This window comes from Camelus dromedarius, chromosome X, assembly GCF_036321535.1.
Source record: "Camelus dromedarius isolate mCamDro1 chromosome X, mCamDro1.pat, whole genome shotgun sequence".
Lineage (NCBI taxonomy): Eukaryota > Metazoa > Chordata > Mammalia > Artiodactyla > Camelidae > Camelus > Camelus dromedarius.
This window is the reverse complement of record NC_087472.1, coordinates 13,541,153-13,563,599: the sequence shown is the minus strand read 5'-3', so window position 1 is coordinate 13,563,599 and position 22,447 is coordinate 13,541,153. Positions and strand designations below refer to the sequence as shown.

The 22,447-nt window shown below is 40.8% G+C and overlaps 1 protein-coding gene and 1 non-coding gene across 4 annotated transcripts; both read right to left on the bottom strand.

Moving 5' to 3' along the window:
- Positions 1-10,379: 10,379 nt before the first annotated feature.
- Positions 10,380-19,171, bottom strand: RBMX (RNA binding motif protein X-linked). 3 transcript variants are annotated; one of them, XM_031445548.2, is made up of 11 exons: positions 19,010-19,168; positions 17,777-17,905; positions 17,472-17,578; positions 16,818-16,989; positions 16,189-16,341; positions 15,808-15,922; positions 15,587-15,712; positions 15,412-15,494; positions 13,560-14,775; positions 12,589-12,681; positions 10,380-11,650 (listed from the first exon to the last, which is right to left on the bottom strand). In XM_031445548.2, exons 2-9 carry the CDS (start codon positions 17,883-17,885, stop codon positions 14,465-14,467), a joined length of 1,176 nt encoding a protein of 391 aa, XP_031301408.1. In that variant the 5' UTR covers positions 17,886-17,905; positions 19,010-19,168; the 3' UTR covers positions 10,380-11,650; positions 12,589-12,681; positions 13,560-14,464. The 3 variants fall into 3 exon arrangements, with proteins under 3 accessions (XP_031301408.1, XP_031301407.1, XP_031301405.1); XM_031445547.2 differs by lacking the exons at positions 10,380-11,650; positions 12,589-12,681 and having other exon boundaries at positions 14,277-14,775; positions 15,587-15,730; positions 17,777-17,931; positions 19,010-19,171; XM_031445545.2 differs by lacking the exons at positions 10,380-11,650; positions 12,589-12,681 and having other exon boundaries at positions 14,277-14,775; positions 15,587-15,730; positions 19,010-19,170.
- Positions 17,657-17,728, bottom strand: LOC116151086 (small nucleolar RNA SNORD61). Its single transcript, XR_004134870.1, has one exon. It is a non-coding gene; the product is annotated as a small nucleolar RNA SNORD61 (small nucleolar RNA).
- Positions 19,172-22,447: the final 3,276 nt, after the last annotated feature.

Here is a 22,447-nt window from a genome sequence, read left to right as displayed (position 1 = left end):
AACCCTTGTTTGAGTCCTGATATTGGTATTTATGTCTTCTCTCTTTTTATTTTTGTCAATCTTGCTAGAGTTTTATTAATAATATTTATTGATTTCTGGGGGGGAATCACTTTTTGTTTCACTGATTTCTCTAGTGTTTTCCTGGTTTTAATTTCAGTGATTTCTGTTCTTATTGTTTCCTTCCTTCTGCTTTCTTTGGTTTCATTTTGCTTTTTGTTTTCTAGTTGCTTGAAGAAGGGAACTCAGATGACTGATTTGAGACCTTTCCTCTGTTCTAATGTAAACAGCATTCAGTGTTACAAATTTCTCTTTTGTGGGATTGTAAAGTGAAGTAGCAACTTGGGAAAACAATTTTGTGTTAACTCAAAGTGGTAACCAATGAATTACCATATGACTCAGCGGTTTTACTCTAGGGTATGTACCCAGGAGAACTGAAAACACGTTCACACACACAAAAACCTGCACGGGAATGTTCATGGCAACATTATTTATGCCAACCAAAAAGTGCAAACTACACAAATGTCCATCAGTTGTTGAACGGGTAAACAAAATGTTATTCCTAGGCAATGGAATATTATTTGACACAAAAAAGAGAGTTCTGATGTATGCTACAAAATGAACTTTGAAAATATTATCCATCACATAAGGCTATATATTGTATGAGTCCATTTACATGCAAGTGGAAAATAGGCGAATCCATAGAAACAGAAAGAAGATGAGTTATTTCTAGGGTCTGGGAGCAGGTAGGAATGGGAAGTAACTGCAAATAGGTGTGGGGTTTCTTTTTGGGGCAGTGAAAGTATTCCTCAATTAGATAGTGGTAATAGTTCCACAACTCTGTGAATACGCTAAAAACCACTGAACTGTGCACTTTAAAGAGGGTAAATTTTATCTCAATGAAGCTACTATATAAAAAACATTTCCCTTTCAACACTGCTTTAGCTGAGTCCTACGTATTTTGAGATGTTGTATTTTCCTTTTCATTCAATTCTATGTATTTTTAAAACTTTTTCCTTTGAGAATTTCTCTCATCCATGGGTTACATAGCAGTGGCAAAGTTCTATTTCTAAGTGTTCATTGATTTTCCTACACTTCTGTTACTGATTTTCAGTTTGGTTCCATTACAGGTAGAGAATGTACTCTGTGTGGGAGGCAGAAGGATGCCCCCCACCCGAGATGTCCATATTTGATATAAATATGTTACATTACACGGAGAAGAAGAGTTCAAGTTGCACATGGAATTAAAGTTGCCAATCAGCTTTCATAAAATAGGGAGATTATTCTGGATTATCCATGTGGGCCCTATCTAATCACAAGAATCCTTAAAAGTTAGAGAGGGAAGAAGAAGAGGTCAGAGAGATGCAACACGACAAGGACTCCACCTGCCATTGCTGACTTTGAAGATGGAGGAAGGGGGATACAAGCCAAGGAATTTGGTAGCCTCTAGAAGCTGGGAACATCCCTCAGTTTACAGCCTACAAGTAAACATGGACCTCAGTCCTGTCACAAGGAAATGAAATCTGCCAACAAAGCAAATGAGCAAGGAGTGGATCTTCTCCGAGAGCCTACGGAAAGGAATGCAGCCTTCCTGACACCTTGGCTTTGACCTGATGACACTTGGACTCTAACTCCCTGTGTTGCAGTCAGGCAAGTGTCCCGAGGCAGATGACTGGAGTGAACATGCGGCTCCTCTCACGTGTTTCCCTTTTCTCAGGGATTGTACTCCTGTGATACTTAGTGAGCAATGCCTGAAAACAGCTGTCTGCTTATATTTTGTCCAGTTTTACAGTTGTCTATGGTGAGAAAACAGGTTCAGTACCAATTACTCCATCATGATCAGAGGTGGAAGTTGCTTTGTTTACTTTTCTGCATGTTACATTTCAATTTTTTTAAAGGCTTTTTAAAAGTTAAAGGACGATTAGGGGGCTGGGGGTTATGGCTCAGTCGTCCAGCACGTGCTTGGCGTGCACGAGGTCCTAGGTTCAATCTCCAGTGCCTCTATTAAGGGGAAAAAACAAGTTAAAGGAAGATTACTACAAAAACACAGTAATTAGACTCCTCAGCAATGAAGGTTTAGGTTATACCACCAAGTGAAATACCATGAACTGAGGTAAAAGGGTATATAAAATGGATCTTTAAGGAAGAATATTATAAATACCAATTTTGGCCTTGTGGCCAGTTACCTAAGCAAGGCTCATAGATTCCACTTGAATTTTGTCCCTTGCTGTATCATACTCGTTTCCTCCCAATACTTTATATAGAATGCTTGGGAATAAATTCAACATTTTTAGTCCATATCTAGGAGAATATAAAGATAAGATCCCAGAATTCTACATTTGGAGTTGAATGCAATTATTCACATAACTTTGGGTTGTCTTTCTTTGGGGTGGCCCCGGAGCAGTATATTTGGGGATATATGCAAAACGGTTACAGTTAGGCAGAGACATTTTTGGAAGAGTAAGTAGGGGGAGAAAAGTGTATTCATTCATTTGACATATATTTGTTGAACTGCTCTGCCAGGCTTTTGCAATACATCAATAAGCAAGCAGGTGAAGTTCCCTGATCTCATGGAGGTTCTATTCTAACAGGGGAAGACAGAAAAGAAATAATGGATGTAATAGGTAAATAATACAATATGTAAGAAAGTAATCAAAGTTATGGGGGGCAACTAGAGCAGGGTACTGGAGCTCAGGCTTGCTGGGCATGGGGTGAGATGGGATGGGCGGATTGCAGTATTAAGTAGAACAGTCAGGGTAGGCCCCATTGAGGGGGTAAAAGAAGCAAAGACTTGAGGAAGATGAGTTAATCAAATGGATGTCTGGGTGGGGCGAGGAGTCTATCAGAAGTCCAAGCTGGCCCTATTGGGGTCTTTGGGGTCCCCTAAAACTAACATCAAGGTGTTGGCTGGGATGGGCTGTTCTCTTGAGGTTCTGGGGAAGAATCGGCTTCCAATTTCATTTGGGTTGATGGTATTATTTAGCTCCTCTTCCTTGCTGGCTGTCAGCCTGAGTGAGGCTGTTCTCACCTTCTAGAGGCTACCCTTATTCCTTGGCATGAGCCCCCTCCAATTTTAAGCAAGTAATGGCACGTGAAATTCTTCTCATCTCTCTTTCTCTTTTGCTACCAGCCAGAGAAAAATGTCTGCTTTTAAAGAACTCATGAGATTATATTGGGCCTAAGATAATCTCCCTTTTGGTGAACTCAAAGTCAACTGATTAATAACCTTAATTATAACTGCAAAATCCCTTTTACCATGCAACATAACATAATCATGACTGTGACACACCATAGTCACAGTCCTGGGGATTAGGGAGGGCAATCTGGGGGGCTATTATGAAATCCTGCCTACCCGAGACACAAAAATTAGGAAACCTGAGTAGACCTGTATTTATTCAAGAAATTAAATTTGCAATAAAAAAAAAAAAAACTTCCCACAAGGAAAATTCCAGGCCCAGATGATTTTATTAGTGAATTCTATCATTTAAGGAAAAGACAATGCCATTCCTGAACAGTCTTTCAGAAAACAGAGGAAACATTTCCCAATTCATTTTATGAGACTACATTTACCCTTCGTACCAGTTACCAATTTATTCCCTCCAGCTCCAAATTCATTCGTTGCTTGCTCTATGAAAATAAATCTGAGCCTCTAAATATTTTCCTTTGCCAATTGTAAATGGAAAACTTGTTTTCTCTCTACCACTTTCAGTATTTCTGGCCACCAAATGTGTGGGTATTTTCCCACACTGACCTATTCTCTGACAACAGCTGGGTGGCCTACAATTCAGTTGCATTCTCTCCACCTGGAGAGAGTGTCAAATTCCACACGTTAAGAGCTCAGTCCCACAAGACCGCCCGGGTCAAGATGCCAGTCCCAAGTCTGGGCCTCCTGTACTTCTAACTGATCGGCTATAAATCAGAGGTCCCCCCTGCCTCCAGTTTGATAATTTGCTAGAACAGCTCATGGAACTCAGGAAAGTGCTTTAGTCACTATTACCCATTTATTGTAACAGGATATAACTCAGGAACAGTCAGATGGAAGAGATGCATAGGGCCAGGCAGAGGGAAGGGGTGAGAAGCTTCCACACCCTCTGTGCTCAGCGCTCTCTCAGTGATTCTGAATATTCACCAACCGGGAAGCTCTCCCGTTACCCCTTTGGTTAAGGTTTTTCTGAAGGCGGCATTTAATAGGCTGATTAAATCACTGGTCCCTCCTCTCCCCTCCCTGAGGTCAGGGGGTGGGGCTGAAAGTTCCAGTCCTCTAATCACACAGTTGGTAACCCGCTCCCCACCCTTAGGGACTTTCCAAAAGTAATTTTATTAACCTAAACTTGGGTGTGGTTGAAAAGGGCTTGTTATGAATAACAAAAGACAATCTTTTCACTTTTGTCATTCTGGAGCTATTTCAGGAACTGGGGACAAAAACCAAGTATTACAACAAAAGATGCTCTTTTCACCTTTCTAACTCTGGAACTGTTTCAGGAGCTGGAGATGAAGACCAAAATATGTACTTCTTATCATATCACTGTATCGCATTAGGTTTTGTCAGTAAAGGACATTGGAGAGACACTGCAAGGAGAAAACGGGTTTTGCTTCCTGGTTGTGGTGAGCTTGCTTGGCAGGCTCCTGTAGGGCGTGCAGCTTCTCCTGGTGGAGGCGGGTGTCTCCCGCCTCAGAGCCTTACTGTGCTCACAGCTCCTGCAGTGAGCCGTGGGCAGCAGCTTCCCCAGAAACCCCCCGCCCTCGGCAGCTTTCCAGCCAAGTACCACTGGTGAGACATCTCTATATCAACAGCCTTCTTCTGTACCCTAAAAGACACTTTCAGCAAGTTCTGTGGGTGCCACACCAGTGACTTCTCTACCATCCCACAGGCCAAAGCCATACCTCTCGAACAGTGTCTAGATTTCAGCCCTGGGGTGGGAGTTGGGCTCTTCCTTGAGTACTGCATCTTGGTTATGATGCTATTACGTGTTCTGTTATCCTATTATTATATCTAGTACTCTTATATTCTTAAGAGCTCTCTTTTTACCTAAGTAATCTCTCATTATTCCTATCCACGGTAAATAATTATTTATATCAAACCCTCCCTGTTCATGCTTAGCATGCATGAGGTCCTGGGTTTAATCCTCAGTCCCTCCTTTAAAATAAATTAAATAAATAAACCTAATTACCTCCCCCTAAAATTTAAAAAAAAAACTTTAATTGCCAACTGAAGCACATGCTTTGGAAGCCCAAGTAGCTGCTGCATTTAACAGACTAGTAATGATGAACATAAATACTGCAGCAATCGGTGGATTTTTCCAAGTTCACCTGAGTGCTTACAAAGGAACAAAATTACAAGTTCAAGTTCATTAACTCTCAGTTCAAACTTCCATGACAGCCCTAAAAAACTTATTTCTTGTAGTCATAGGGCTGATATTCCTGAAAACCCACTGTACACGATGCTGAATTACAACAGTTGAATTCAGTCTCAAGTTTCTCATGTGAAAGGGCATTGACTGATAACGAACGGGACCCTGAAACTTGGAATGGAGACATTTGCTTGGACCCAGATGAAACTGATAATCTTGAACCCCCAAGCCATTCTGACATTCCCTTACCAGTTGAAGCAGCTTGTCCTGCAATATCTGTAGCAATAAGCCTTTCTCTGCTTAAAAATCCTGTGATAACCTCACCTGGGGCAGATTCCATGAAAGGGGATGCTGTTCTTAAGATCCACCACCACCACTTCCAACGCCAATAAATCCATAACTAGGGTCAAATCTCGGGATACTCCAGGCAGCCAGACATACGCTAAAACCCCAGAATAGCTTACACAGCAAACTGGGAGAATGGATAGGCAAAACAGGGATGCACACCATGGGATACTGTACTACTTAGAAGCAACAGACTAGATGTACATTTGCAACATGAGTAAACCTTCAAAACATGGAGATAAGTCGTAAGAAATAGAATTAGATACGTAACACAATCCCATACCATTTAATCAAATATATGCATATAAAACCTGGATGCAAACAAAAGGATATACATTAAATGCATTAGAATGGTTGCCACTGGCAGGCAGGTGAGTGGGAGTGGGAATGGGGAAAAAGATGAAAATAAAATGAGAAGGGTCTTGTCTGGACTAATCACGAGAATGTACCAAAAAATTGAGTATGACTCAGGAGAAAAAGAACACATGTTAGCCAGTAGGGACTCTCAGTCCTTGACAAGATGCTGATCTAACATAATGTGCTGCCTCTCCCCCCCAATTCCAGCCCTGAAGATGACACAAAGGATAACTGACAGATGATGAAATCTACTAATTATACAGCATTTACCATGTGCCAGGCACTATTAACTCATTTAATCATCCCAGCCAATACTGTATTATTATCCCCATTTTACAGATGAGAAAACAAGTACAGAGAGGTTAAGTAACTTGCCTAAGGTCACACAGCTGGTAATGCTAGACTGGAATGTTAACCCATATAGTCCAGATGACACTAAGAAACATCTAGACTGGAGAGGGCGAGTCTCAGGTGGGGCTAGAGGTCAGGGGCCAGTGGCCTAAAATGGAAGAGGGATAGGCACCAGGGACAAAGGAGAGGCCAGAGGAAAACTGTGTCCTTTTGTTTCTCCCCACCCCTATGTTGCTCTGGGAAGATCACTGTCCACCTCATTACCATGGCAAGGAGAGCAGCGGTGCCAAGGGTTACACTAAGGCAGCAGGCAGCACCAGCGCTGCGGGGGTCGGGGGCACATGACAGGTGCAGGGAACAGGCTGAGTCATCTCTCACCACACACACAGGAACTGAAAGCTCAGCCCTACCTAGTCTAGTGCTAGTAAATAAACACAAGACCCTCAAGGCAGGAATTTGGCCAAGATTTCCTTGAGGAATTTGACTATCCCAAGAGGAAAAACCCAAAAGCACTGGTATCAGGAGTTCCCCAGCGAAGAGACCCCACAGCGAAGCTGTGAAGTGGCAAAGCCCTGAGAGCTTACATGTTAAACCCCTACTTACAATCATGAGCACCAAACCAAAAATCCCCACTCACTTCAGGAAAGCCTCTAACACGGAAGAGTTTGAAGCAGAAAAAAAAGCAACAATAGGCAACGATAACTTTGAAGGGGGAAAAAAAACACACTGTAGGAAGAAAACTTAAAATCATCTTTAGCTTACTATGAAGCTACAGTAATCAAGTACTATCATAGTAAGTACGGTAATAGACTGTAAATACAGTATATATTGGTTCCTACAAAAATAGAGGTAATTCCATGGGAGGGTAGTCTTCGCAACACAACATGAGAATAAAATGTAAACCAATGTATTAAAAAATAAACCCCTACCCTCACCATAAAAAAAAAAAATCAATTCAAGATGGATCATAGACCTAACAAAGTTAAAACTACCAGACTTTGTAGAGGGGAAAGAAAAAAGTTATGACCCCTAAATTAGGCAGTTTCAATTGACCTATTACAGAAAGCAATAATCATTAAATTTTTAATTAGATTTAATTTGCTCATCAAGAAAAATAAGAAAAAAACAGGCAAGACAAAGTAGGAAAAAACATTCACAACACACATAGAAACTTGCATGCAGAACATATTAAGCACTTTTATATTTGAAAGAGATGATCCAATTGTTGAAATGGACAAAAGACTTGGGAGTTTTTGAAAGAACATAGAGATGGCTGTAAGAACACGAGAAACTGCCCAATATGAAATACAACACGAGATACTCGATTGGCTCCTGGAACAGAAAGAGGACCGTTGTGGAACTTCAATAAAATCTGGAGTTTAGTTCATGTACCAACATTAATCTCTTAGTTTTGATAAATATACCATCCTTACGTAAGATGTTAAAATTAAGGTAGGGGGAGGGTAAGAGCTCAGTGGTAGAGTGCATGCTTAGCATGCTTGAGGCTCTGGTTCAATCCCTAGTAACTCCATTTAAAAAAAATTAGGGCAAACTAGGTAAAGGATATACAGGAACTCTACGCTATGTTTACAACTTTTGTGTAAGTTTAAAATCATCTCAAAATAGTGTTGTGCATCACTTAGGAAAATGCAAATTAAAATCACAATGTCATACCATCCCACCCATCCACTAAAATGGTTAAAATGAAACCGATCAACAACAGCAAATGTTGGATAGCAACCAGAACTTTCATAAATTGCTATGATGCCATAAAATGATAGTCAATTTGGAAAAACTACTTGGCAGTTTCTTAAAATGTCCGTCAACCTCATTACCCCATTGATTCTACTGCAAGGTGTTTCTCTAGAAGAAATGAAAATGTAGTCCAAGACTTGCACAAGAATTATTAATAGCCCAAAACTGGAAACAGCCCAGATGTCCAGCAACAGAATGGATAAACTCTACACTGGAATTCTGCCCTGCAACAAAAAGGAATAAACTACTAGTACAACTATATGGATGAGTTTCAAACATGCTGAAAGCTAAACACAGAATGTACATTGTAGAACTTAATTCATACAAAGTAGTAAAATATGCAAAAGCACCCTACACCAATAGAAACCAGATCAACGCTGCTTCTCTAGGGGGTGGGAAGATGAGCTCCTGACTGGTAAAGTGCACGCAGGAACTTCCTGGAGTAAGGGAAAATACTGTCTTGATGTGCAGGCTACCAGTCACTAAGTATCTTTCAAGATTAATCAAACTGAACACTTGGCACCTACCCTTTTCACTGTAAATATTTCCATTCAAAAAATCTTGAGTGCTACTCATCATTATTTATCAGATATACACATTTAAACCACGGCAATACAAGGTACTCACTAGAATGGCTAAATTTTAAAATACCAAACCCTGATGAGATCCAGAGTAACCAGAATTCACTGAATGGCAGTACAACTTTGGAAAAACTGGCAATTTCTCCTAATTTTCTGCTTTACAATCCAGCAATTTCATACCTAATGTTTCCATCATTAATCATGCACACAGAACTTGCACAGGAATGCTCGTTCAGAGGACTTATTATCCGTTAATAGCCAAGAGCTGGAAAAAGATTTCCAGCAATAGGCAAAGCATACTATGCTCACATACTCATGCAGTAGAAGGGAAACATGATATACACAACGTGGGGGACTCTCAGAAGCATTTTGCTTAATGAAAACCTTATACAAGGATCCGTATTTTGATTGCACTTCGATGTTCCAGAACAGGTAGCTAGTCTGCATCTCTGGGAGTCTATTAGTGGGGGATGAAGTCAAGTATTGTATAGCAAAGGACAAAAGATTAATTTGCTGGGGTGATAAGATCTTGATAATGGGTATTTTTACCAAATCTCATGGCACGCTTATTTAAACATTTGATTTAAACTTCCTTCAAAATCTGTAAATATTGAGCTTGTTATTGTTACAAATGCTTGTTTGGTTATTGACATCTGCAACTTAACAAAGATTAATGAATTGAGATAGATTTGAGTTTTTCCCAAAAAATTGGTTTGGAGCTGAAGCTATTTATAGAATGACAGTACTTAAGGCTTTTTCTGCCCTCCTCCTAATGCTAACATTATTTTCCATGTTACAAGTTCTGTTCAACTGGCTGTATAACCCAATTGCAATCCCATTTTAGATGCTGATGAAGTTACTGCATGTATCAAGACCCATAAAAATAGACTGCCCCAGTGGTCTGGCCCACCTCAAAGGTAAACCTAAATCAGCCTACACTTACAGGGAACACTTGTCAGAGACCTCTAACACACCAATCACAATCCTCCACTTGGCTTTGGCTAGCTCACCTTACCCTAGAAGACAGGACCCCATAGCTAATGAGGCCTTGAGAGTTCCTTTTAACACTGTGAACTTGGGAAGAGTGCTTCACTGCTTTGAGGCACTGCACTCCCAAGCCATCGATCGTTTTCCCTTGAATAAAGACAAGTGTCACTAAATTAGTTTTATCAAGTGCAAATGAACATGAGTCAGATGTACACAGAACAGTAGATAAAGCAGAGAAAGTTACCAATAAAGAAGCACACTGACCATGTGCTGGTTTAACGGCATCCCTGAGGGACTTGGTCTGAAGTGGGACCCACTGCCAAATCGATTTAACCGACCTGTTCCTCCCAGGAGTTAGTAGTAAATATTAAAAAGCACTACATCTTTGGCATTTTAGCTTCTAGTTCTTTGGTGTTACAGCTGCAATTTCAGGGTAAGGATTAAATGAAGTCATCTGAATCACCCTGCTGCCTACCTGAAGCTCCCTCCGCTACTAAAGGAAGCCTGGTTGCAGGCTGCCTCAGTGCCTGTTCCCTGGTCAACTCCAGGTGCCAACGGCGTGAGAACTAGTTTGAGGGAGGGGGACACGTGGAGGTGGTTATTTAAAAGCATAAATCCCTTATTACAAAAAATGAACCCAGGGCCACAGAAAAAATGCATGTTAAGTTTTATTAAGTTTCAAATACAAAACATTCCAAAAAGAAAAAAGCCATCTATTATACCTAAGTTCTATATTCAACTACCAGTTAAACAAGGAAAACACATTATTCTTTTACAACCAGTATAAAGCCAGAAGAATCAAGACAGATTCTTTTTCCAACAGGAGCAGAATTAAGTCTGCTGGGTCAGTAAACTATTTGCCAAACAGCTGTCTGGTCATTAAGCAAACTTCTTGAATATTCATGTTTACTATGATTAATCTCTATGTTCTACACTATCTTTAAGATACCTAAATAAAATCTCAAGAGCCAAACGGTCCTCAGAAGTATAAACCCAAGTAATTTAGATTACAGTATGATTGAGGAAGACAGCTATGTAAGTGCAATAGCTACTTAAATTTGGTCAATACCCTCATGCCCTGTGATTACAAGAGCCTGTCAAATGAGGGTTGTTTTCTGGATTATTCTCCACAATTGCAAATGTTAAACATGATAGTACTGATATTTATGACACAAAAACTCAGTTTCTTCTAACCCAACAACTCAAATCTGTTTCCTTTGAGACATTAGCTTTTACACTATTGGCTCTAGTCTCCAATGCAATAAATTATAAAGTTGTATCTTGATTGGCTTCCAAAACACGAGGTGGGGTGGCGGGTAAAGTTGACAAATACAAAACATCTTATAAAAAAAAAAAGCAAAAGCCAAATGGCCCGATTTTGTTTCCAGTTTTTTAAAGTGTGCTTTTGACCATTTTTAGCTATGTTTCCAGTTACTTTAGTTTCCAGATATTAGTCTTCCCTTTAAAGACTACATCTCACTTCTGGATAAACAAGAAATATTTAACTTGCTGAATATCAGACACTTTACTGGATAGTTATGTCTTATGCCTTTCATTTTTCTAATCCAACTTTCTGACAGTTGGTGGTAATTAGGAAGACATTCTTAAGTGCAGTTGTCCTATGACTTTAGCTAACGAAAATGAAGGTCAAAGCTGTAAAATTGCACAAAGAACCACAAGAACTTCCTGACTACCTCCACTTACCAATTTCCTTCATTGCTCCCCTTTCTTCACCTGATCAATTACTTATTTTAAGTAACTGCCACTCCCTAGTTAAGAGTGCTAACCAACATTGATGCCTTCCTTAGATCCACAAGAATCCCTGAAGGCAAATATCTATTGTCTGCACCAAACCAATTCTGATGAATACTGCTCATGCAACTGTTGTGCCTTAAGGACAATCAGCATTCTTCTGCTTCAACAACTCTGTAAAATGAAAAGCATGCTATCAGGTCACAGGATATTTACTGTTTTACACTGGAAATTACTTTCCCTCTTACCTACTCTTTAAATACATACTTTTTGTTGCTTTAACTGGCAATAGAACATTTGCTTTAAATTGCAAGCTCAAAAAAGCAATCATAAAACCCAGTAAAATTCCTCTAAGCACTTTGGTAATAAAAAAATAGCTATGTCTTTACCTTGCCAATAAAATTGTTACTCAAACTAGGAGACTCCGTGACACCTGCATCTGTTCACCCTTCAGCCAATTTGTACGTGGCTGAGCAGGTAATCAACAACTATTAAGAGGGAACTTCTTTCCTCACAAGAGGAAAACTATGGGGGAACTTAACAGAAACTTTAAAAAAGCTTAACAGTTTTTCCTCTTAGCAGTGCTTAGGTAGTTGTGATAAGACATGACAGAACTTTTACAAAATGCATAGGATTAAGTCTGAACCTCACATACCAAAATGCTAACCGTATAGCTTAGCCAACAACTAACTGCTAATGAAGATAATATTAGCAAACTGTGTATACATTCAAATACAGCTAAGAGCACTGCATGACTGAGCCACTAATGGAAATATACCTGTTTAAAATAACCTCAACCCACAGCCAAATGACAGTTAATGTGCCAGGTGTTACACATTACAGCACTTAGCTTTATCCTCATAATATAAGAACTAAGGTTATTATCCCCCAATCACAAGATAACTTACCAACAGATTCGCAACATAGCAAAGCTAGTGTTTATTTGGGTTTTTTGTGGGGGGGGGGGTAATTCGCTTTATTTATTTTTGGAGGTACTGGGGATTGAACCCAGGACCTTGTGCATGCTAAGCATGCGCTCTACCACTTGAGCTAACTCCCCCTACAAAGCTATAGTATTTAAACCTAAAAATGCTACTGGTTTCAAAACTTACCTTAGCATTTCATTTCTCTTGCTGCCAGCTTTATCTAGTGTGAATAAATCAGCACTCCATGACCATCATGACCATAATGACCAAATTCTCAACCTGTAAAAATTAAATAGGTAACTAGTTATCTCTCTTAAGGAAATTCTTCAAAACTTGCCTATAACTGCCCTCTTTTCCAGAAAGAAAAGGCAAGTTCAGACTTGCAGCTTAACGTATTTCGTGTTCTACTATTTCTCTTAAGTGGTGGAAGATTCACTGGCTTGGGATGGACTGGAATGGCTTAAATGGCTTAAAGTTGCATGGCTTATGGATTCCCATTCTGTTCCAATGGTGCACTGCCATGTTTAATCCATAAGTTGAACGGACAAAACTTATTTGAAGGAATAAGTGCAGTGTAAGGATTTTTAGTTGGAGGTCTTCAAGTTTACTATATTCAAGAGCATCTTTTTCAACTTCATGGCTGGACCTGGGTCATGCTGCCTCAGGTTTTGCTTTTTAAAGACCACTTGCAATAGATTTTCTCCATACAGTGTAGTTTTCATAGAACTAAAAACAAGTCAGGCATCCAACTAAATGTCAAGTTTGCAATGGCTTACAGGGGTAGAGAGGGGGACCCCAAACTTAAGCCATTTCCTACAGTCTAAAAGACTAATTTGAAAAACGTTAAAACGTATGAATCATGTTTAAAGGTCTTCATCAAAAAATACTTTTAAAAAAAACCCCCTCCCAAGCCCCAGATTGCTATTGGTAAACAGCTGTATTAGGCCTTTAAGTGCCACACATGCTTTAAAAAAAAAATTCCAAGTGTTGAATTTGGAGGACTTCTAATATGCTATCGAACACTGTTTTCCAAAAGTTTTTTTTAAATCTAGAAAGCATTTCCATTGCCATGAGGTACAGTGTGTTTCACTGTACTATGAGGAAGGTTTAAGTGTTCAATTTCGACTTAGACGGAAAAACTAGTTTGCTTTGCTTACCATCTTTGCTGTTTCACAGGCATTTGATGCTTTAAATCTGATGTGGAATGCTGATAGATTCACTTTTTAGAAGTCATAAGCCTTTGAGAAGTTGGAGATAACTTCATTGCTTATCTATTTTCTCCTTTGCAATCAAGCTGTTCCTTAAAAGTGAGACACTACAGAGTTGCAAAAATTTGAAACAGTAAGAGCAAGCATCGTTTGCAGCTTCATGGTTGGTTTTGGCCAAACTTTTTATTTAGTATTCTGTAGTTGCTTAACACACACTTATATGGTCTTATTGGGGGAGGGGAAATAGGGGAGGTTCTTGTAGATTCCCAAGGAAATGTCAGAAAGGCATAATATGGCCAGCATTATCCATTTGCTTTTTTGGGTTTACTGGGCGAATAGCACTTTCCTTACATGTAAGCATCTGATCTCAGGTTTTTCATACTGAGAACATTGAGATTTCAGTTTGAAGACACTCTGAAATCCAAAGAGTAGCATACCCCGACCACCCTCTAATAGCTAGCTTGTTTGTATAGGCAGGAGGATTCATTTCTCCATTTTAGATGGCTAGATATTTTGTGGAAGATCTTAGAATTGCTTGCCTCATTTACTGGGAAAAAAAAAATCTTATAGAAGTGGCCTTTGGGGACACTTTTACAACACTAGTACACATGTCAAGTCTTAACACATTTAACATTTGCTTATTGAAAGCAATGTCATAAAATCAAATAAGATTAAACATGTTTTACTCTTTTCCTCACAAGAACATAAAAATTAAGGAAGGGGAACTTAACAGGAAATTTAAAAAACGTAACACAATTTTTCCTCTTAGTAGTCCTTGGGTAGTTACGACAGAATAGGTTCCACTTTTGTTTGTTTCTTTGAACAGGGATTTTGGTCCAAAGTTTTGTTTGTTTTTAATATCTGCTTCTGCCTCCCCCTCTATCAGATCGGCTTCCTCCACGGCCACCACCTCTTGGTGCTCCGCGGCTTGAACTGCTGTAGGAATCACGTGGAGGAGGGTACCCCCTTTCCATAGAAGGGGGAAGCCCTCTTTCTTGTCTGCCAACCCGATCACGACCACTTGAGTAGAGATCACTTCGGCTGCTTGAGTAACTGTCTCGACTTCCACCATATCCGTCACGTGAGCTGCTGTAATCATCATAGCGACTGCTTCCACCATAAGATGGCGGGGGCCCTCGTGTAGGTGGAGCACTACGTGAGTTACCTGCAGGGTCAATGGTCAGGTAATATGGCAACACTATAAATTGGATATATACAACATTTATATCTGAATTTACAGAATTCTTGTATTAAACGTTTACTTTCTCAACTGGGAGGTTTTAAACTCTGCCATTGCTGGCCATTAACAGGGATTTGCTCATCTGCTGAGATATGGGCATGGATGGATTTTAATGTTTGTTTGAAAAGACTGAAGACGGTGTGTATTTCAAGAGGATATTCCAGACAGCTTGTTATTTTATAGTAGACACTCAGCCACTTTCCAGTGATAAGTTGCAATTTTGAACTGTAGACTTTCCTTCATATTGCAATGGTAAACATTTCATCTTGTTAATAAAATTTTTAAATTGTATTTTCACTGTTGGGGGAAAACACATAAGGCTGCCAATTTAAGCAAGCAAAATCCCCTCCAAAGCAAGCAAACAGCCTCAAAAAAAAAAAAAACTTAGAAAAAAAAACAAAAGCCCCTCACAAGACTAGGAAAAGCCCAGCTGATTAAGTTACCCCCCTAAAAGCAAGCAAACATCCCTTTAAAAGCAAGCACCACACAGCCTAATAAACTGGCTCATGAACCTAAAAACTCAAGCTGGTGATATTCAAAGACCCTCAACCAAAATCTTACCATAACTCTCATATGAATCTCTGTAGGAACCTCCACTTGGATGATCTGAATAGTCTCGATCACGACCATAGCCATCTCTATCACTAAGTTAAAGAGGAAAATGTATAAGCCCCAGAGCATCAATTTACTTTTTTTTTTTACATCAAGCCTTGGCAGCAACAGCAAAATAACTTACCTATAGCCTCTTGATGGATAGTCATCACGTGAACTGGAATGACCATAATCACGGTAAGTGTAATCTCTTGGCGGTGGTGCATAATCTCTTGTATCTCGAGAACTTGGGTAATCTCTACTTGAATAGCTACAGAAACAAAAGTAACTGGTTTATACTTTTGATGAGCTCTCCCTTCAATCTTAGCTACTAACGAGACAAAAGCTACTATGCTTTTCTGTTACCTGTCTTTAGTAGAATATCCATCATCTCTTGGGGACAAATAAACATCTCTACGAGAGGGTAAGGGTTCCCTTCGAGGCGGGCCTCCATAACTATCTCTTCCACGTGATACAGGAGCTTAAAGAAAAATATATAAAAAAATATATCCAGAGAAAAGTCAAAATATAAAATTATATTCGGGCAATGAAGCAATTCAACCAAATATGACAATATGGAGATAAATCAAGAAATCCTCTAAAATTCTTACACCTAAATTCTTTTCAACGCTATGCACTTAACTGCATGTACCTAAGATCACCTGGAATCAGTTTAAAGTATGTTTAAGATTCACCTCTCAATCCTTTCCTGGTGGTAAGATGAACTGACATAAAGGAAACATTTACCTCTTCCACCCATTCCACTGCTGCTGCGAACTGGTCCTGAAGGGGCAGATCGTTTAGGAGGAGGACCCCCACTTCGTGGTGGTGGTCCTCTTTTTACTGGGAGTGGTCCCCTGGAAGAACTCATGTTAAAATTCATGGAATAGCCACCATCATCTACATGAGAACAACAACAACAAACAACACATTACTACTTACATGAAGTAAGAAAAAGCTACAAGTTTCCTTTGCTTGACCAAGACCGACCATCATTTGTTTACTGGGGAATCTTCAGTTTTCACTCATACAAGATTGTGCATAAGAAGTCTACATAGATTAGAAAAATGAACTTAAGTGTAGTCTTAAAGTTACTTCAAATAAATATACAAACTTACATTTTTGTATGACCAACACCTATCAAAAATTTTCTGCAAGTGTTTTTTCCTACAGAATGAACTACCTGGATAAGGAATAGCTTACTTAAACATTGTAATGTAACTGAGGATGCCTTCACTGTTTCCCTTAAGTCATTATCAGTAGATGAACAAGAGTTCTCAATTTCAAAAGCTGGGGCCTTTAAACAAAGCACACATCGGTGTTGGTTACAGTTCCCAACTTAATATAATAGTCCTGAAGTAAACGCAAGTCATTACCCATGTGTCCTCCACGTGAAGGAGGTCCCCTGGTTCCTCCACTTCCTCCTCTTCCACCTCTAAGGCCTCTTGGAGGGCCTCTGCTTCTTGGAGGTGGAGGTGGTCCACGTCTACCACTTTCAAACGACGGTTTAGTGGCTTGTTCAACTTTGATGGCTTTTCCATCTAAGGACTAAATACCAAACATGGCTTACTACATTAGTATTTAAAAAGCTTTCAGATCCACTATGCACTGACACCAGTATGTTCTTGAAAATGCTACACTTTTTCACTTAGCACTTACATGCTACTCAGTTTTTTAGCAAGATGCTGATATGAACTAAAACCTAAGGTGGACCCACTGCACTGCTGGTCAGTAAATTTAAAACAATGCCAATTATTTAACTAATTATCAAGACAGTCAAAAAGAAAAGCCAAAGTTATCAAATCAGTTCCTGGATCTCAAAGTATAATATATACTAAAACTGAAAGACTCTTGTTAAGAGAACATATAATCCCGAAGTGACTACAAAATTTGGTTCTAAAATTACAAAGAGCAATGATCAGCATCCTGGAAAGGTATACACTCAAATTTCAAGAGCTGCCCCAGAGCAGACTTGGGTGACATATTGCACTATTTCACTTCCTAGGCAACATGGTATTGTGCAATCTCACCTTTCCATTCATGTCTCTGGCTGCATCCTTAGCATCTGCTGGGCTTTCAAAGGTGACGAAAGCAAATCCTCTGGATTTGTTGGTTTCACGATCTTTCATCAAGAGAACTAAAAAGTAGTTTTCAGGGGGGAAAGAAGTGTTACTCTAGTTCGAATGAGAAAACAAAAGTAAATCTGTAAAAAGAAAAGCTCAGAACTTCTTAGAGGACAAAGTACATAATCATTTCGTAAGATCAATGCAATCAAATTCATCATAGCTTATCTTTTAAAAATTCTGACAGCCTTCCATATACTTTGTTAACTCACCTTCCACTATTCGTCCATATTTGCCAAATACTGCTTCAAGGGCCTTCTCATTTGTTTCTGTATTGAGGCCACCGATGAAGAGCTTCCCTGGGCGATCTGCTTCAACCATTTTTCCCCCCTAGTGAAAGTCTGTTGAAATATCAGTGTTACTCCCCCTGGAAAAAGTTTACCCGACAAGTACTTATTGGGGCTCATTTCCCCCTGCTTTAATAAAATCATCCCTTAGTCACTCAAGGCAAGCAAACTAATCGTTCCTAAGCCTCAGCAGGAAACCAATTTAAGTAGTTTAGTGATAGCAGTTAATGTTAAACTGGTTAAAGAGCCAACTAAACTTATGTCTTTATCCTTAATCCACCTTGGCAGTTTAGCAAGATAACAGCTACTCAGTATTTGAAAAAGTGGGTTTTATTTGTAATCCTAGGTATGTAGCCTTTTAAAGATTCTATTATCACATCCCAATTACCCTATTTTTAAAACCTGTCGACTCAGTCAAGGTCACAGGCCAAACGCAGATGCGTTTAAGACCAAGCCCTCTCCCAAGAACTGCCTCTCATTAGGATTCCCTAGTAAATCTAAGCAGCAACTTCAAGTTTTAACCAAGTTACGGCTCCCCTCCCTCCAGTCCCTGCCTCGCCGGAAAGGTTACCGACTTAAGAAAATCGTCAATAACATCCCATTATAAATAACGGAATGCGGACGCGCGCATTTTAACACTCAACACTCCATGACTGCAGCGGAACCCAATTAAAACCCGTCATTAAAAACCGCGTGGAAAATACAAAATGGCGACACTTGGAGTCAGCCCAGAACCGCCACCGGTCAGCGGAGTAACTTTCACCGGCAGCGGCGGCTGGGAAAATTCAAAGGGCTTCCCGTCCGAGGCCTCCAATGAACAAGGACCCCGCGCAAGAGTGCACGTGCCCGCCCGTAGCGCCAGCGCCATCCCCATGCAGGTAGCGACCGCGCCTCCGCGGTCCCTCCTCGTCCCGCTCCAACCCCGACCTCCGCCACCGCCCCCCCCCCGCAGGCGACAGCCAAACTTTCCCGAGAGGCACACAACGGCGCGGACCCCTGCGTCCGCTTCCCTTACGACACTCGCAGCTTTATCTAAATAGGTCGGCACCTCTGGGTTCTTAAAATGGCGCCCGCCACCCCCCATCTCCCGGGAGATAATCCCAACTTCTGACGCGGCAAGAGAGGACCAAAACGGACTGGAGAAAAGGACTCACGTACCGGCGGGGTGACGGCGGTTTCAGGCTCCTAAGAGCTCACCGAAAGCGGCTTCCTAGCACCTCAGCACGCGGAAGAGCGGCCGGTACCGAAAACGGAAGGAGGAAGGCGCTCGCACTGCTGCGCAACGAGGGCGAACAAAGGAGACAGCAAACTTTATACTGCCCGGGAACGAGGCTGAAGGACCCGGATGGAGACGGAGCTTAGAATTTGAAACCCGAAGGGAGGGGGGAGCGGTTCCCAGCCTCCCCATTGGCTGTCTCCGCTGTCATTCATCCTTCGCCCCTCCTTTTTTCCCGGGCTCTCCGCTCTCCGGCCGGCCCCTGTTTCTAACCGTTTTCCCAGCCCCCACCCGTGCTCCACAGACCCGCGTTTTTGCTTTCCACTAAAATGGTTCACGGGCTGCCTGTAATAAAGAATTGAAATTTATTGCGTGTTCTTGTGGGCTGGGCATGGCGCTAAACTTTACACTCATTTATTTAATTCCCAAAACAATGTCATAAGGCCGGATACTCGTACTGTGCCAGTTTTGCAGAAAAGGAAAACAAAGAAGTTTAGATAGTAAAATGTGTTTTCCACAAATATCTTTAACAAGAATTTTTGGTGAAGGGGGAAATTCTGATAAGTAAATGTCAGGCAGGGGGAAAAAACTGCAAAAAACAGCAGACAGATAATCCCTTTATATGGAACAATTACTGAGCACCTACAGAATGGCAGGCAGTCTCGGCTTGGTGTGAGGGAACAACCCAGAGCAAGCGCGACAAGGGCAACGTGCCTCATAGGTAAGGCTGCCAAATTTAGCAAATAAAAATACAGGACACTCAGTTAACTTTGATTTTAAGATAACAAATAGTTTTTCCAATATAAGTAGGTCTAAGTATCACACAAAAAACTAATTTCGTTGTTGATCGGAAACTCAAATTGAACTGGGCATTTTGTATATTGTCTGCCAATACTACTCATGGGGGGATTACAAAAATTTCTAATTTTCTAATTTCTTTAAAAACTAAATAAAAATTTAAGTACAGCTAACAAATAAAACAATTGCATGTTGTGATTAGTGCCAGGGAGGAAGTAAACTAGGTGCTTTGATGGACAATACTTGGAAGCCCAAGTTCAATTTAGCAATCTGGGAAGGTCTATCTGAAGAAGCCACTTGGCAGATCAGAGCTGAAGGAAGAAACTAGCGGTGGGAAAGCTGTGGGGTGGGGAAGCTTTTCAGAAAAAGAAGCACAAAGTGAAGGAGAAGAGCTTGCATGTATCAAGGGACAGAGATTCAGGGTGACCAGAATTTAAGGGGCATAAAGTGACGGAACCAAGGTAGGCAGAACATTCAAACCCATTACAAGATTACAGGAAAAAAAAATTACAGGAAAAAAAAAAAGATTGCAGGGGATAAGTGTGGAAATGGGGACACCAATGAGGCTGTGTAAACAGACGAAGAGAAAGAGGACAATGGCTTGAGTTAGGGTTGTGATGGTGGATCTGGGGAAGAAGGACAATTGCTAGGTGTATATGGCAGGTAGCATGGATAGGATCTGTTAATGAATTCAATGGGAAAGCACTGGGGTGGAATTGAAAAACACAGGTAAGTCTTTATGGATGACTGAGTATCTAGTATTAGCAGTGGTGGCCATTTACCAAAATGGCTGCAGAGGAGCAAGTTTGGGAATGGCAGGGGGGCAGTGTAGAGAAATCTGATGCTCAGAGCAGAGATCAGGACTAAATTTGTCCCTTTAGAAATAGTAATGAAACCCAACAGAATGAATGAGACCACCAAAGAAAAGAATACAATAGGAAAAGAAAAGAAGGTGCCAAATCACAAAATATTAACTGTAATTTTAAGTGCATGTGGAGAGAAAAACACTAGAAGGAAGTATGTTAAAAAGTTACCAGTTTATCTTGGAGGAGGGGAAGAAGTAATGGGCCATTGTTACTTTTCTTCTCCACAGTTACTCTATCAGGGTGAATTATGATATATGCCAGGCAGGTGGTGGTAAATGATGCTCAGGTCATGGTAAAAGCCCCAAGGAGCTTTGGAACCAGCTCTGAATTATTACCACTGATGGAGAGAATCATACTCAGTAGGACAAGAATATTTGTTCTTGTTTTTTCTTTTCCCAGCCAAATAATAACCAGTGAAGCCAAAGTCATGTCCACTTGCCTTCAGAATGAGTTATGTAAATTATTGGCTCTCTCGATACTTGGGAATTGGCCAGGTTGGCAAAAACCACTTAAATGCCAGGCTCAGCAGAGTCTGCACCCCCAGGCGGAACTCGGAGCAGTCCTTCCCCCTGGACAGGCAGGCACTCTCTCTCTCCGTCTCAAATCTGGACAGAAGGACTGCAGGACCTTCCCTCGGCTCTGAGTCTAAGCCAGGCCTACCTCAGTTTAGGGCAGAACAGGGCTGACTCTACCACAGATGTCCCTGTCCCCCTGGGTCGCAAGAAGGAAACGTGCTTCCCTGTGGAACAGATCACTCTGGTCTTTGCAGTTCGTGCTCAGCAATGTGGAGGGGTGGGGAGTAGAGTGCTCTAGACAGGGGGATGGCACCTCCAAGGACCAGAAGAGAGAGGAAGGAGGAGGGAGTGGCTAGTTGAGGAAACTATAGGAGAGGATCATTAAGGCTGTAGCTTAGAATCTAGAGGTGAGACAGAGAGGAAAAAGGAAGTAGCTGGAGAGAGAGGCAGAGGCCCTACTGTCTAGATCTGAGGGCGCTGGAGAGGGGAGCCTTTTTAAAGGGTGGAACAAGGTAATCAGATTTCATCTTAAAGAGATCACTGTGGCTGCGGTCAGGAGACTGTACTGGGGGAGGGAGGGCAGGAAGCGAGGTATTGCTGATGTAATCCAGGAGAGAGGGGATGTGGGCCAGCTGAGTGTGAGGGACTCTGGCCAAAGGCAGTTGGATAAAGAATTTCACTGTCCAAAACTGACCTCTGAATCCCATAGTCCTTCTCATAGATCGTCTGGATTTTTCCCTTTACTTCTTTCTTTCTATTTACTCCTTTGGAGTATCACGAAATACAGTTACAATTTTCTTTTTACTGTAGTTTTCCCCTTGACACATTGTTTCTCTCCAGATTCCATATCAATGGTCCATGGATAATCTGAGTCAAGGGATATTATTTTGCTACTAGGTATCCTCGGAATATAGTCAGTGCCAAGTAAATGTTGGCTGAGTGAATTACAAGCTCTTTTTGTCCTCCCTGGTACTTAAGTATGAGATGGGTGCATAGTAAGTATTTAATGAATCCTGGTGGCCTTGTCTTAAATCCCAATTTACCCAAAAAGAGGTCACTTTTTTTTTTACTGAACAAACAACAATAAAACAAAAACACTCCACAGATTTAAAAGCTTCAACCCATTAAATGATTAAGTAACCTTCAGTCATCAATCTAGGCATCACTCTGTAATGAATAAATTGAAGCACACCTGTCAGCC

Coding starts and splice junctions, on each gene's coding strand:
- RBMX (XM_031445547.2), bottom strand. CDS start 17,885: ATGGTTGAAGCAGATCGCCCAGGGAAGCTCTTCATCGGTGGCCTCAAT. Junction 16,342..16,817: donor TTCACGTGGAGGACACATGG/GTAATGACTTGC, acceptor GTTCTCATGTAG/ATGATGGTGGCTATTCCATG. Junction 15,495..15,586: donor TATCCATCAAGAGGCTATAG/GTAAGTTATTTT, acceptor TCTTTAACTTAG/TGATAGAGATGGCTATGGTC.